Below are 14,428 nucleotides of genomic sequence, written 5' to 3' on the forward strand. Positions count from 1 at the left end.
ACCACTCCCGGCCATGAATGTCATTCTAACAGGCATGAGATGGTATCTCATTGTGGTTTTGATTTGCATTTCTCTGATGACCAGTAATGATGAGCATTTTTTCATGTGTCTGTTGGCTGCATAAATGTCTTCTTTTGAGAAGTGTCTGTTCATATCTTTTGCCCACTTTTTGATGGGGTTGTTTTTTTCTTGTAAATTTAAGTTCTTTGTAGATTCTGGATATTAGCCCTTTGTTAAATGGGTAGATTGCAAAAATTTCTCCCATTCTGTAGGTTGCCTCTTCACTCTCATGGTAGTTTCTTTTGCCGTGCAGAAGCTCTTTAGTTTATTTATATCTCATTTGTCTATTTTGGCTTTTGTTGTCATTGCTTTTGGTGTTTTAGTCATGAAGTCCTTGCCCATGCCTATGTCCCGAATGGTATTGCCTAGGTTTTCTTCTAGGGTTTTTATGGTTTTAGGTCTAACATTTAAGTTTTTAATCCATCTTGAATTAATTTTTGTATAAGGTGTAAGGAAGGGATCCAGTTTCAGCTTTCTACATGTGGCTAGCCAGTTTTCCCAGCACCATTTATTAACTAGGGAATCCTTTCCCCATTTCTTGTTTTTGTCAGGTTTGTCAAAGATCAGATGGTTGTAGATGTGTGGTGTTATTTCTGAGGCCTCTGTTCTGTTCCATTGGTCTATCTCTCTGTTTTGGTACCAGTACCATGCTGTTTTGGTTACTGTAGCCTCGTAGTGTAGTTTGAAGTCAGGTAGCGTGATGCCTTCAGCTTTGTTCTTTTGGCTTAGGATTGTCTTGGCAATGCGGGCTCTTTTTTGGTTATGTATGAACTTTAAAGTAGTTTTTTCCAATTCTGTGAAGAAAGTTATTGGTAGCTTGATGGGGATGGCATTGAATCTATAAATTACCTTGGGCAGTGTGGCCATTTTCACGTTATTGATTCTTCCTATCCATGAGCATGGAATGTTCTTCCATTTGTTTGTGTCCTCTTTTATTTGGTTGAGCAGTGGTTTGTAGTTCTCCTTGAAGAGGTCCTTCACATTCCTTGTAAGTTGGATTCCTAGGTATTTTATTCTCTTTGTAGCAATTGTGAATGGGAGTTCACTCATGATTTGGCTGTTTGTCCGTTATTGGTGCATAGGAATGCTTGTGATTTTTGCGCATTGATTTTGTATCCTGAAGAATATATTTTCAATACTGGAGATAGGTTTCCCAAAGACAGTTGTGTGTGTGTGAAGGTCTTTTAACCAAAAAAAAGATAATTTTTGAGACTTTATTCTCAGGTTGTTCTTGAGGTAATATACATTCTTGATTCCTCCAGTATTCTAAAGTAGTTGTTCATATGTCCATTTTAGAGCTGGAGAAACTGAACCTCATAGAAGGTAATATTCCTGTCACACTTGTAAGGTGCAGCTGGGACTGGAGCCCAAATCAACCTACCATACCACAGTGCAGGAGCAAATTTCCAAATATCTTAGCCTGTGGTTCACTTTGTTCTCTGACCACAGGTCTCTGTTAGCCTGCTGCTGTCATTCATGAATAACTGGCTTGGCCCATGTGAAAAGGACCCCTTTATTGTCAGTGTCACTGATGGCTTCCTATAGGTACATCTGTTAGGAAAAAGAACTTTCAGTAGTTAATGAAAATTAGAATGCAACCCTCGGCCGGGCACGGTGGCTCACGCCTGTAATCCCAGCACTTTGGGAGGCTGAGGCAGGTGGATCATGAGGTCAAGAGATTGAGACCATCCTGGCCAACATGGTGAAACCTTGTCTCTACTAAAAAATACAAAAATTAGCTGGGCATGGTGGGACCTGTAGTCCCAGCTACTCAGGAGGCTGAGACAGGAGAATCGCTTGAACCCAGGAGGCAGAGGTTGCAGTGAGTCAAGATCGCGCCACTGCATTCCAGCCTGGCAACAGGGCAGGATTCCATCTCAAAAAAAAAGAAAAGAATGCAACCCTCTTAAGCAAGTTGACATATCACAGCCTCCAGTTGAGAAAGCATGCGTTAAAGTTCTTGCCAAGCAGCCATGCTGGGGAACACAAGGTGTCATTAGAGAGTGGCCCCACTTTATTACCCTAAACTGCCTCCCAGAATTCTGGGAGCATTTCCCCCACTGGACTGTCCTATAGGATACCAGCTCTTCCTTTGCACTAGCCCCAAAGTCTCAAAGGGAAATTCTATTTTAAAAACAAAAAACTAGCACCTCTTTACTATAAGACATAGGTGACTGTGGATGGAATCTGGAATGCTCTGTGAAGGGTACTCTCTGACATCCCCTAAAACCAGTGTGTTCACCAAGGGACTCCCATACCACTGAAGCCTATCCTCAGTCCCTCGCCAATGCTGACACACTACCTCTCTGGCCACATACCTGTCTTGCACAAATGCCCCAGTGATGACTGCCAAACTCACCTCTGCTAGTAGAAATGGGCCTAAATCTCTCTGTGGACTGTATCCATGAACTTTCTTTGCTACCACTCATCCATACTAGCTAATACCTCACAAGGAGCTGATACCTCTATTAGCTGACTACAGCTAAGGCTCCTCATCTGGACTCAGCCCTGGATGGTTTCACAGAATCCATGAATCCTAAAAATTGTGTGCAATATTCTGTGTGTTTATGTCTGGAGAAAGTTTACTTAACTTTCATAAGAGGTAGGATGATCAGGTCAGTGTCACTCACTCTTTGCTCTAACAAGGCAACTAGCTCTCCTCCTGGATGGTTTACGCTTTCCTCCCCAGACAGGCATTTTCCTCCCCAGACAGGCATGTGGGAAAAAGACTCTGTTCTCAGCAGTCTCTACCACAGCTGCCCAGGGGCTGACAGGAGCTCTGGTCTTCTCCAGGTTCTTAGCACCAAGCACTTAGAGCTCTCAGAACAATTCCAAGGCCAGAGTAGGATGTGGCCAGAGGAGCTGCCCAGCCTCAGCCTGATCAGATGAAGCAAGTGCTTCCTTACTTACAGAGGTGGCTGAAGACCCTGTTCCCCACGGTGGGGGGTGCCATGTGGCCCTGGCCACTTAACTCAGTTCTCTTTGCTTTATTTGTTTGTTTGTTTGTTTGTTTGAGACGGAGTCTCACTCTTTTGCCCAGGCTGGAGTGAAGTGGTGCAATCTTGGCTCACTGCGACCTCCGCCTCCCAGGCTCAAGAAAGTCTCCTGCCTCAGCCTCCTGAGTAGCTGGGACTACAGGCACCTGCCACCATGCCTGGCTAACTTTTGTATTTATAGTAGAGATGGGGTTTCACCATGTTGGTCAGGCTGGTATCGAACTTCTGACCTCAGGTGATCCACCCACGTCGGCCTCCCAAATTGCCAAGATTACAGGCATGAGCCACCGCACCTGGCCAACTCAGTTCTCTTTGCTAATGGTGCTAAGGGAGCCATATGGTTTAGTTGCTAAAATCCAGTGGTTTGTTCTGGAGTCAAACCACCTCAGTCTGGCTCCCAGCCCTGTTATTTATAAGCTGTGTGACTCTGGGGAGTCATCAACCTCTCTGGACTTCAATGCCCTTATCTGTAAAGTACGGGATAAAACAGGCACTTAATTCACTGCAGTGTTGTGAAGATGAAACAGCATAGGCCTTATAAAATGATGAACACAGTGCTTAGCGCAGAAGGAGTGCTTGTGAATGCTAACATCACTGTTGCTATTACTGTTTGTCTCCTTTGATCCACTGCTCTCCCTTTGATCTGCAGGTGGCAGCTTTGGCTATCGCAAGTGGTAACGGCTTGTTACTCAAAGGAGGGAAGGAGGCTGCACACAGCAACCGGATTCTCCACCTCCTGACCCAGGAGGCTCTCTCAATCCATGGAGTCAAGGAGGCCGTGCAGCTGGTAGGTCCCTGGGAATGCACCAAGTCAGGCCCAGAGGGGCCAGATCAGGTGTTTGGGAATTTAAAGCAAAACTTAGGCCACATAGAGCCAAGACACTATTACAAGCTGATTTGACACTCCAGCAGGCCTGTGAGCCTACAGACTAGGCCATTCTGTAGAGCCAGATGGGTCCTCAGTGGCTTAGGAAGGCCCCTCCCTTATAGCTGCGTCTTGGCACTATTTATTTACAAGAATGTCAATTAGACCTTCATTCTTTGGGTCACAAGGCAGCAGGAGTACCAGACCTAGAGCGTGAGACCTGGGTTCCTGTCATTGGCAGAGTGATCTAGGGTAAGTCAGATGAGAAATTTTACGAAAGTTTGTCATAAACTGTCATGCGGTGTGTTGAGTATGAGATCATGCTGTTATCACTATTATTATTAAGGTCATTACTTTAACTGGCCATTTCTCATTCTCCTCAACTGTCAAATGAAGTTTGATAATAATAGCTACTACTTGTTGAGTACCTACTATGTGCAAGGCTCATTTTATCCGTTAATTCATTTGATTGTCACAACAGTCCCATAAGGAAAATATCATTAATTATTAGACTCATTTTCTACATTGGGAAAAAACAGATTCAGAGGTAAAGTAATTCCCCAAGAGTCACATGGTGTGTGATAGAGTTTAGATTTGGACCTAGGCTGATTCCAGATGCTTTTTTTTTTGGCTCATTTGCTCCAACATTGCAGGATTCTGTTGGCTACTGGGAGAATGTCTACAAACCTGCTCATTACACACTCAATGACCAGAATCTGGTTTTTTTCTTGTGCCAACATAGTGGTTGGAAAGAGCACAGATTTTAGGGATTCAAATCCCAGCCCCACCACTTCCTAGCTTACACAGGTGCCCTCCCTCCTTTTCTTCCTATTGATATGTAACATACATAGAGTAAAGTATACAGATCCTGTGAACAACTCTGTGACTGTTCACACACACATCTATAACCACCAGCTGTATCAAGATATAGAACAGTGCAACATCCTGGAGGGCCCCCTTGTGCCCTTCCCAGTCAATATGTAGTCCCCTTCCCCACAAACTACTTTTTTGTCTTCTGTCACATTAAATTACTTTTGCCTTTTTTTTTTTTTTTTTTTTTTGAGACATGGTCTTGCTCTGTCGCCCAGACTGGAATGCAGTGGCACAATCTCGGCTGTCGGCTCACTGCAGCCTCAGCCTCCCAGGCTCAAGCAGTCCACCCACCTCAGCTTTCCTAGTAGTTGGGACTACAGGTGTGTGCCTCCAGACCTGGCTAACTTTTGTGGTTTTTTTGTTTTTTATTTTTTTGTAGAGACAGGGTTTCACCATGTTGCCCAGGCTGGTCTCGAACTCCTGAGCTCAGGCAATCTGCCTGCCTCAGCCTCCCAAAGTGCTGGGAATGTGCCACCACGCCCAGCCTTTTGCCTATTCTTGAAATTTATATAAATGAGATCAAACAAAACACACGTTTATGTTGCCTGTCATTTGTTCGTTATGTCTGTGGCATTCATTCCCATTGCTGCATGTAGCAGTAGTTTTCTCATTTAATTGCCGGGTAGTGTTCCATTTACCTGCATATACTACAGTTCATCTTTTCTTCTGTTGATGAATATTTAGGTTGTTTCCAGTCTTGGGCTATGTGGAATAAAGTTGCTGTGAACATTCTGGTACACATATATATTTGTTATAAAAGTAATATGACCATATGGAGAAAAATTAAAAATCAAGAGGAAACAAAATGCCCATAATCTCAGTATCCTCACACAGGCTCTTTAAGTCATTCCAATCCACATCCCAGGGTAGAAGTTGCCATCAGAAGTCATGAGAACCATGACTCCCTAGCAAGACCAACCCAACATTTCCTCAATGCTGTAAATAGAAAACCAACAGAGAAGCCACTCCCTTTTGTGATCTTCATGGCCTGGAGTAGTGTACTGCATTTAACCTCCATAGATACCCCTTTGTGCTGCTTCTGGCATTTTAAAAATTGTCTGCCCTATATTATGGCTAGCAGTACCCTAGTGCTGCCTTCCCTACTCGACGCTGAGCTCTTTGACAGCATGCACTGTGTCCTGTGTGATATGTGATGTGGAGCACAGCCCCGAATATATAGTGTTTGATAAGCATTTGCTGGACAACTTTTTGATTCCCATGATCGGGAACTTAATTTTGTTTTTAGAATAAGTTTTCACAGTGTCTCACTTAGTTCTCAGAGTGTACAGATGTTTATCTGTAAAAGGGAAGCTGCTGTTTTTATATTTTGTGTGGTCAGATGTCATCTTTATCTTTTTCTTCTTTCCTTCTAAAGGTGAATACCAGAGAAGAAGTTGAAGATCTTTGCCGCCTAGACAAAATGATAGATCTGATCATTCCACGTGGGTCTTCCCAGCTGGTCAGAGACATCCAGAAAGCTGCTAAGGGGATTCCAGTGATGGGGCACAGCGAAGGGATCTGTCACATGTATGTGGATTCCGAGGCCAGTGTCGATAAGGTCACCAGGCTAGGTGAGCTGGTTGGGGTCTCCTCTTTTACAAGGGGGAAATATTACATTCTCTGCAGCTCTGGATCATGTCAATGGAAACAATTCTTTGCTCATCTTCTTTCAGTCAGAGACTCTAAATGTGAATATCCAGCTGCCTGTAATGCTTTGGAGACTTTGCTAATCCACCGGGATCTGCTCAGGACACCATTATTTGACCAGATCATTGATATGCTGAGAGTGGAACAGGTAAGAGTTCCACAGGACTAGTACATTACTTCCTGTCTTAGAAGCCTGTGGAATTAGACCAGGCACAGCCATACCATATAAGGCAGTTTAAGAAACAATATTTTTTAATATCTCCTGTGTACAAAGTTCCATGCTAAGTACAGAGGTGAGTAAAACACAACCCCTGCCCTCTAGTAGTCGAACCAAACCAATACACAAATAGCTTTATTACAAAGTGGAATGTGTTGTGTGCTAAAGAGGGTTTAAAGGTAAGACAGACCACATGGCACTATGCTGACTGAATTGTTTCTGGCAACCTTTTATTCACGTGTCAAGGTGTTCCCAAGCATATGTTATCTTTTGGATTTGATTTGGAAAGATGGTGCAGAAATGTTTCAAACCAAAAACTTATGTACATTCACTGCCTGCCCCCAGTGTCTTTGGTTACCAATATTAGTGTACTTAATGCAGTGATATTTGGGATTCAGTAATTTGTAGAATGTCTCCCTGGATTATGTTTTTACTATGTTGTTAAGGTTGTAAACAAACCAAAAGCCAGTAAGTTTCAAATATAAAGTTGTGCTGTGTCCTAAATTCATGCCTGCAAGAAAATATAATAGATGCCCTCAAGGCAAAAATGGACAATCTGTTAAACTCTCTGCATGGATGCATTTTCAACTTTAATTTCTGATGTCACAGTACACTTTCAGAATTACATAAACCAGCATGGCAGTAGAGAAGGTGCTTGTTGGCCTTGGTTGCTTTGACTCTGAACATGTGTCTCTTCACTTCCATCCTGTGACTGGAAAGGAAGGCTCCAGTTAGCTTATAAATGTGGCATGGTCCCAGTGAGAACTGGAAAGAATTGTTTTGAAAATGAAACTGTACTCCCTGGATTACAAGGAAGTTAGATCACATGGTCATTCATGTTCGGGAGCCTTACTTTACTTTGGTAAGGAAGCCTGTTGATTGGGCACCTGTGTTTGCCAAGCACCACAGTGAACTGGATTAGACAGGAGGAAAGCTCTCGTTTAGCCAGGACTAAACCCCACCCCAGACCTAATTTGAACACACCAGTGGTATCCTCAGTCATTAAAATGAGGATGGCCTTGAAATTCCAAATCGAAATGAGTCACCGTGTGTACTTCATGCAGCACTTTTGGATGGCAGGAAGTAAAGCTAGAAGGATGACTTGCACAGGGATGGGGTTCCAGTCCCCGAGGAACACGGAGGAAGTGAGAACCCAGATAGGAAACAATGGCAGGGCCTCGGGAATCATGAGGATAAGGCAGACACCACTTATAACTTGAGCCAAGGCAAAAGCTTGATCCCAAAAAATCAAGGCATGAACCCTGTCCTGGGGATGTCTCAGAGAACAAGGCTTAAGTGGGATCCATCTTGTGATTGGGATCCTCAGTGACCAGCCTTAGAATCCTTAAATTCCTCTAACCAGCAGCAGGATTAGAGCCAGAGCCTGGGGCTGAGCTGAACCTAGAAGTGGGGCCAGACTGACACAGTTGGAAATCAAACGAGTAGCCACAGTTTGAGGTGCTGAAAGAACCTGACCAAGTACTGCTTACCTCTAAAGCAAACTTGGGATTTCGCCAGGGTACAGGGATTAGGAATGTATATGTGGCACCTCCCTTTTTCCACACGAGTCCAGTGGCTAGGTACCATATGCAGGGACTGGGATCTTTATTATCAAGTATTCATTTTAGTAAAATGCCAGAAGTCGAGGCCTTATGTTAATAACCCACTAAACGTCTTGCACATTCTTTTTTATTCTTTTTTTTTTTTTTTTTTGAGACGGCGTCTTGCTCAGTCACCCAGGCTGGAGTGCAGTGGCACGATATCGGCTCGTTGCAACCTCTGCCTCCCAGGTTGAAGCAATTCTCCTGCCTCAGCCTCCCAAGTAGCTGAGATTACAGGCACCTGCCACCACGCCCTGCTAATTTTTTTAGTAAAGACGGGGTTTCACCATGTTGGCCAGGTTGGTTTTGAACTCCTGACCTCAAGTTATCCACCCGTCTCAGCCTCCCAAAGTGCTGGGATTACAGGTGTGAGCCACCGCGCCCGGCCCACCTTGCACATCCTTAACATTCAAAGGCTTCCTGCTTCAATCTCTGTTCCAACTGTCTTGAGGCCCATTGCCAGCAATGTGCAAGTGGCCAGTCAGATCATGCTGGAGGGAGGAAAGTAGGACTAGTTCAGTTGTCGAGGCCACAGGAGCCACTTTGGGCTGTGGTTTTACAGGCTCACCTTTCTGTTCTATCCTAGAACTTGCTTATTTCAGTTGTTTTTATGTTGTTGCCCCTGGACTTCCTCTATTCCAGGTAAAAATTCACGCAGGCCCCAAATTTGCCTCCTATCTGACCTTCAGCCCCTCCGAAGTGAAGTCACTCCGAACTGAGTATGGAGACCTGGAATTATGCATTGAAGTAGTGGACAACGTTCAGGATGCCATTGACCACATCCACAAGTACGGCAGCTCCCACACGGATGTCATCGTCACAGAGAATGGTCAGTGTCCAGATGCTTCCCACATACAGTGTCTGCCTTTGCTGCTTTCTGATCCTGCTCCTCTTAGCCCATCTTGGGCTGCAGAAAAACATCATTTGAGTAGACTTATGGTAATGTTTAGTAGTGGTTGCATTTGGTACTTTGATGAGTCACTTTATTATGTTGTCACAGCCGGAGGAGGAGGGGCAGGGATGATTAGCTCTGCTTTGAAGATGACTAACCCTGTCAGAGGCATTATCATTTAATGCATGCAACAAATCTTACAAGGTAGTTAAAATAAACCCATTTTACAGCTGAGGAAACCAAGGCCCAGGAGATTAAGGGCAGAACCAACTCTGCGCATTCATTCATTCATTCATTTATTCCACAAATATGTATGCAGGGACACTCCTGGGTGTCAGATACTGGAGCCTCAATGGTGGAGGATGCCAGTAGGGTCCCCTCAAGGAATTTACAGTCAGCTAATTGGGCACCAGAGCAGTACCGCCCATATTAACAGCCAACATTTACCAAGCACTCACTGTGTGCTAGTCACTAGGATGAGTACTCCCCAGGTGTTTCATCCTCTCTACAACCCTATCAGCTAGGTAATGTTGTAAGTCCCTTTTGACCCAGACACAGAGTTTTATACACCTGCAGAAGGTCACAAAGCTAGCAGGTGTACAGCTGGAGTTCAGGCCTAGGCAGTCTGGCTCTGGAGCCCGTAAGTAGGAAGTTTAGGCAGGTCACCTGCATGGGAGATCTGGATTCCAACCCAGTCTTTCCACAACACTATGATTGATGAAACTAACTTGTCTTCTTCCTGATGAGATTTTTCACAAGCCTGAATATTTAATATGTGAGAACACATGGGGAGGCCCCAGTGGGGACCCAGACCCTGCCCTGATCTGTCACCAGTGAATGGCTGGAAACGGAGATGTTCTCTGGGTATCATCCTAACTTGGTTTCTCTTTCTTTACCCTGCAGAAAACACAGCGGAGTTCTTCCTGCAGCACGTAGACAGTGCCTGTGTGTTCTGGAATGCCAGCACTCGCTTTTCTGATGGTTACCGCTTTGGACTGGGTAAGAAAGACTCTGGTTGGGAAGAAAGAAGTTCTTTGTGAAGCACTGTGGGGTCCAGGGGTATGTTGAGGTGGGGAAGACACCTCCCCTTGACTGTCACATGCTTGGTCAAGATAAGAGAGAGACAGGCTGGGTGCGGTGGCTCACGCCTGTAATCCCAGCACTTTGGGAGGCCGAGGTGGGTGGATCACCTGAGGTCAGGAGTTCGAGACCAGCGTGGCCAACATGGTGAAACCCTGTCTCTACTAAAAATACAAAAAATTAGCCAGGTGTGGTGGCGGATACCTGTAATCCCAGCTACTCAGGAGGCTGAGGCAGGAGAATTGCTTGAACCTGGGAGGCAGAGGTTGCGGTGAGCCCGAGATTACGCCACTGCACTCCAGCCTGGAGGACAGAGTGAGACACCATCTCAAAAAAAAAAAAAAAAGAGACAGGCTTCTGGCAAGGTAGGATTATCAGGGAGAATAATTAATGAAACCTCCCATGAGTTGGTAGAAGGCCTATCTTCTAAGCATTTCACATGCTAAGAAGGCAGGTACTTGTATTCATTTTTCATAGAGGGAGAATGAGATTCAGAGAAGTGTAGTAACTTGCCCAAAGTCCCACAGCTGGCATTCAGACCCAAACTTGTGCAAGTCCAAAGCCTGGGTTCTCCCGCTACAGCATGGGCAGACCACAGCCTGCCTTTTTGCACAGGCTGCGCCAGAGGTACATGCTGCGTCACTTGAGAGTACTCCTTTTACAGACTTATTTCATCAAAGTGGCACAGCCAGGTTGCCTCAGAGGTAGGAAACCCCACAATAGTAGGACAAAAGAAGGTGCTGTGGGCCTAAGTACCAGCATCAAAACAAACAGGCCAGCCAGAAGTACAAGGTTACCTTCTGTAGCAGACTTTGAAATAAAAAGCTTCAGAAGGACACTTCTGTCCCCTTCCATTAGATATAACATTTCCAGCCCTCTGTCATGTTGGGGTTATTTGGACAGTCTCTGGTTTTCAGGGGTACCAGTATATAAAACTCCAGAACGGGTGCAGTGGCTCACGCCTATAATTCCAGCACTTTGGGAGGCCAAGGTAGGCAGATCACCTGAGGTCGGGAGTTCGAGATCAGCGTGACCAACATAGAGAAACACCGTCTCTACTAAAAATACAAAATTAGCTGAGCATGGTGGCGCTTGCCTGTAATCCCAGCTCCTCGGGAGGCTGTGGCAGGAGAATCGCTTGAACCCGGGAGGCAGAGGTTGCAATGAGCTGAGACCGCACCATTGCACTCTAGCCTGGGCAACAAAAGCTAAACTCCATCTCAAAAAAAAAAAAAAAAAAAAAAAGAAAAAAAGAAAAAAAACCTCCAATAATACATTTATGACACGTTTTCTGAATATTTGAGAATTATTTCAACCACTCAAAACATTTTAGGCCACGTGCAGTGGCTCACACCTGTAATCCCGGCACTTTGAGAGGCTGAGGCAGGAGGATCTCATGAGTTGGGGAGTTCGAGACCAGCCTGGGCAACACAGCAAGACCTCCTCTCTACAGAGATGAAAAAATTATCCAGGTGTGTTGGCGTGAGCCAGTAGTCCCAGTTACTCAGGAGGCTGAGGCAAGAGGATCCCTTGAGCCCAGGAGTTCGAGGCTGCAGTGTGCTAAGATGGTGCCACTGTACTCCAGCCTGGGAGAGAGTGAGGCCCTATCTGTACAACAAAACAAAACAGAAAGACACACATTTTAATCCTTCTGAACTTTTTGAGTAGATGATCTGCCTGGAGAAATAATTCTCACCAAATTGTTAAAGATTATGAAAGGGAATTTAACTCAGTTATTCTTAATCATTATACTCTTTATTTTTAGTTCCCCATTTGTATTATGTTGGGATTTTGATGTAATTATCACATCACTTGCACTGATCTTTATACTCCATGTACTTGAAAAAGAAATAGCAACATATTTTTAAGGGCTGGGGCACCCAGCATTCATATGAAAAGCCAGGATGAAGGAAGAACAAAAGATCATTTCATTATCCTTCCAACACCAGCTCAGAGTGAAAGCTGGTTGAGTTAAATTCCTTGTGAAAATGCATTAATGACAGTAACAGATTTTACTGAGCATTTGCTACATTCCCAGCACTGTGCTAAATGTGTTGCAAGCATGCTCTCACTTCATTCTACAAAATGAATTCTCGTTTTCCAGATGAAGAAACTGAGGCATGAGACATGAAGTTAGGTAGTGTGTCCAAAGTCATGTGGTCTCTATGCTATTGAGCCAGAATTTGAATCCTGCTGGTTTCACTCTCCTTGCCAACCACTACCCCAAGCACATCCCACCCCCGCCGTGTCTCCTACTTGATCTTCTCTCTGCCTGCAGCACCTCTGTCCGGTTTTCTCCAGCCAGCTCCTTCTCACTGTTCAGGTCCCAACCAAAAGGCAATTCCTTAGGGAGGCTTTCCCTGACCATCCTACCCAGCGTGTCCCCAGCTCCACCACACAACCTCTGTCATAGCACCCATCACTGCACTTGAGCACCACAGGAGACTATTTACTCACCTGTCCTTTGGCTGCCTCGCCTGCTGTAATATCTACTCCACGAAAACAGGGCCTTGTATCTATTATTCACCACTTTATCCCCAGGGCTCAACACAGTGCCTAGTACATAGTACATGCTCAGTAAAGTTGTGATGAATGAGGGAACCCAGCCTCCACTGTATACAGTGCAGAACACCAAGCCAGGCCCAGGAAAACCCCTGACGTTCCCTAGGTCTGAGCTGGGAGCAAGAGGAAAGGGAATGAACAGTAACCCTTTGATGTATTTGGTAACTGTCTAATGAGTCCCCTGTGCTAAGACTTCTAGGGGATACCAAGAACATGTCCCTTTCTTTCTAAGATTGAAAGAGTATTTGAGGAGGTGAAACCATCATGGTAAACATTGTCGTACCCCTCAAAACATGCCCAAATGTCAAAATATAGTACGCAATTCAGATGCTAAACTGATATAAGAGACAGCACTTGTATTAATAGCATTGTCAAAATGCACTGGGGATAAAATACAGAAGAGGGGTCCACACACTGTTTCACGAGAAGGGGTGTATCATGATTTGTAGTAACCGGAGAACATGTTTATGGGAACAGGGTGACTCAGCTCTCCTGGGGAGGATGGGTGAGGAATTAGCAGGAAGAGAGGGTACCAAGTGAGGGGAAAGCAGCACAGTGGGTCTGGGGCATGGACAGGAAGCAGAGGCTGGGAAAAGCTACATCTTTTATTCATGCTTTTTCACAGGAGCTGAAGTGGGAATCAGTACATCGAGAATCCACGCCCGGGGACCAGTAGGACTTGAGGGACTGCTTACTACTAAGTGGCTGCTGCGAGGGAAGGACCACGTGGTCTCAGATTTCTCAGAGCATGGAAGTTTAAAATATCTTCATGAGAACCTCCCTATTCCTCAGAGAAACACCAACTGAAAAGAGCCAGGAAAACCCGGGAATGTTCCAAAAGGTCTTCACAGTTGAATTTGTCTTATCTCAGGAGAGAGCCCGCTCTTGTCTCCCAGTTCCTGGTGGGATCTGCCTGTTGGAAAGTGTACCTGGATGCTTCTGGGCTCCGTTTGGCAATAGCAATCTTGGCTGATGTGCACAGTCTGGCTCCCAGCTCACCCTTTTTTTTTTTTAAGAAAATAATTGCTACCGATAGGGACTTTGCCAAGTCCAATTATCTTCTAGGATTGAAAGGTGCATTTTCCCCATATAAAAGGTGAGGAAAACCCATGGCTGCTTTGTATCACCTCAGTGAGTTACAGTCCCCCTTGGCATTTAGTTGGTACTAGAGCCAGTCATCCTTAACAAATCTTTTCACATTTTATTTCTTTCACACGTAGTCATCTTCAAAAAAGGAAGATTTGGAATTGTAGAAAAGGGGCAACTCTTCTTTTTAGCATTCTCATCAGAAAGTCACAAAAATCGATGGAATCATTTCTACTGGGAAGATTGACCTTTTGTATTTATTTGTGGGGTAAATTAATAAGCATTCCAGATGCTTGCAGCTTCCTGCATCCAGGAGATGCTGTGCTGTGTTCCCCGTGATGCAGCTGGAACCCAAGCTGCAGACAGGAGGTGTGAGTTTCAGGATGTTCCCCACTGAGCCGGAGGAATATCTACAGCAGTGATGCTTGAAATTTTTGTATGAATTATTTTGTCATCCTATCCTTTTCCTCCAAAACAAAAATTAGAGGATTATTTTAATACTTTGGATTCTTCCCCCTTTTTTGAGAAATAAAGTTTTTATGAAAAGCC

The 14,428-nt window shown here is 44.8% G+C and overlaps 1 protein-coding gene across 5 annotated transcripts in view; it reads left to right on the forward strand.

Moving 5' to 3' along the window:
* The window catches only part of ALDH18A1 (aldehyde dehydrogenase 18 family member A1), a 51,462-nt gene extending 37,034 nt beyond the window's left edge, over positions 1 to 14,428 (forward strand). For 4 of the 5 annotated variants that reach the window (XM_030809177.1, XM_030809179.1, XM_030809180.1 and 1 more), the window contains 6 exons: positions 3,706 to 3,843; positions 6,170 to 6,365; positions 6,468 to 6,589; positions 8,902 to 9,088; positions 10,055 to 10,150; positions 13,419 to 14,428. In XM_030809177.1, coding sequence (XP_030665037.1) covers positions 3,706 to 3,843; positions 6,170 to 6,365; positions 6,468 to 6,589; positions 8,902 to 9,088; positions 10,055 to 10,150; positions 13,419 to 13,600 — 921 coding nt within the window. In that variant the 3' untranslated portion in view covers positions 13,601 to 14,428. The remainder of the gene's footprint in view (positions 1 to 3,705; positions 3,844 to 6,169; positions 6,366 to 6,467; positions 6,590 to 8,901; positions 9,089 to 10,054; positions 10,151 to 13,418) is intronic. The other variant, XR_004029295.1, reaches the window with a different exon arrangement.

The sequence above is a fragment of the Nomascus leucogenys genome, chromosome 3 (genome assembly GCF_006542625.1).
Source record: "Nomascus leucogenys isolate Asia chromosome 3, Asia_NLE_v1, whole genome shotgun sequence".
Lineage (NCBI taxonomy): Eukaryota > Metazoa > Chordata > Mammalia > Primates > Hylobatidae > Nomascus > Nomascus leucogenys.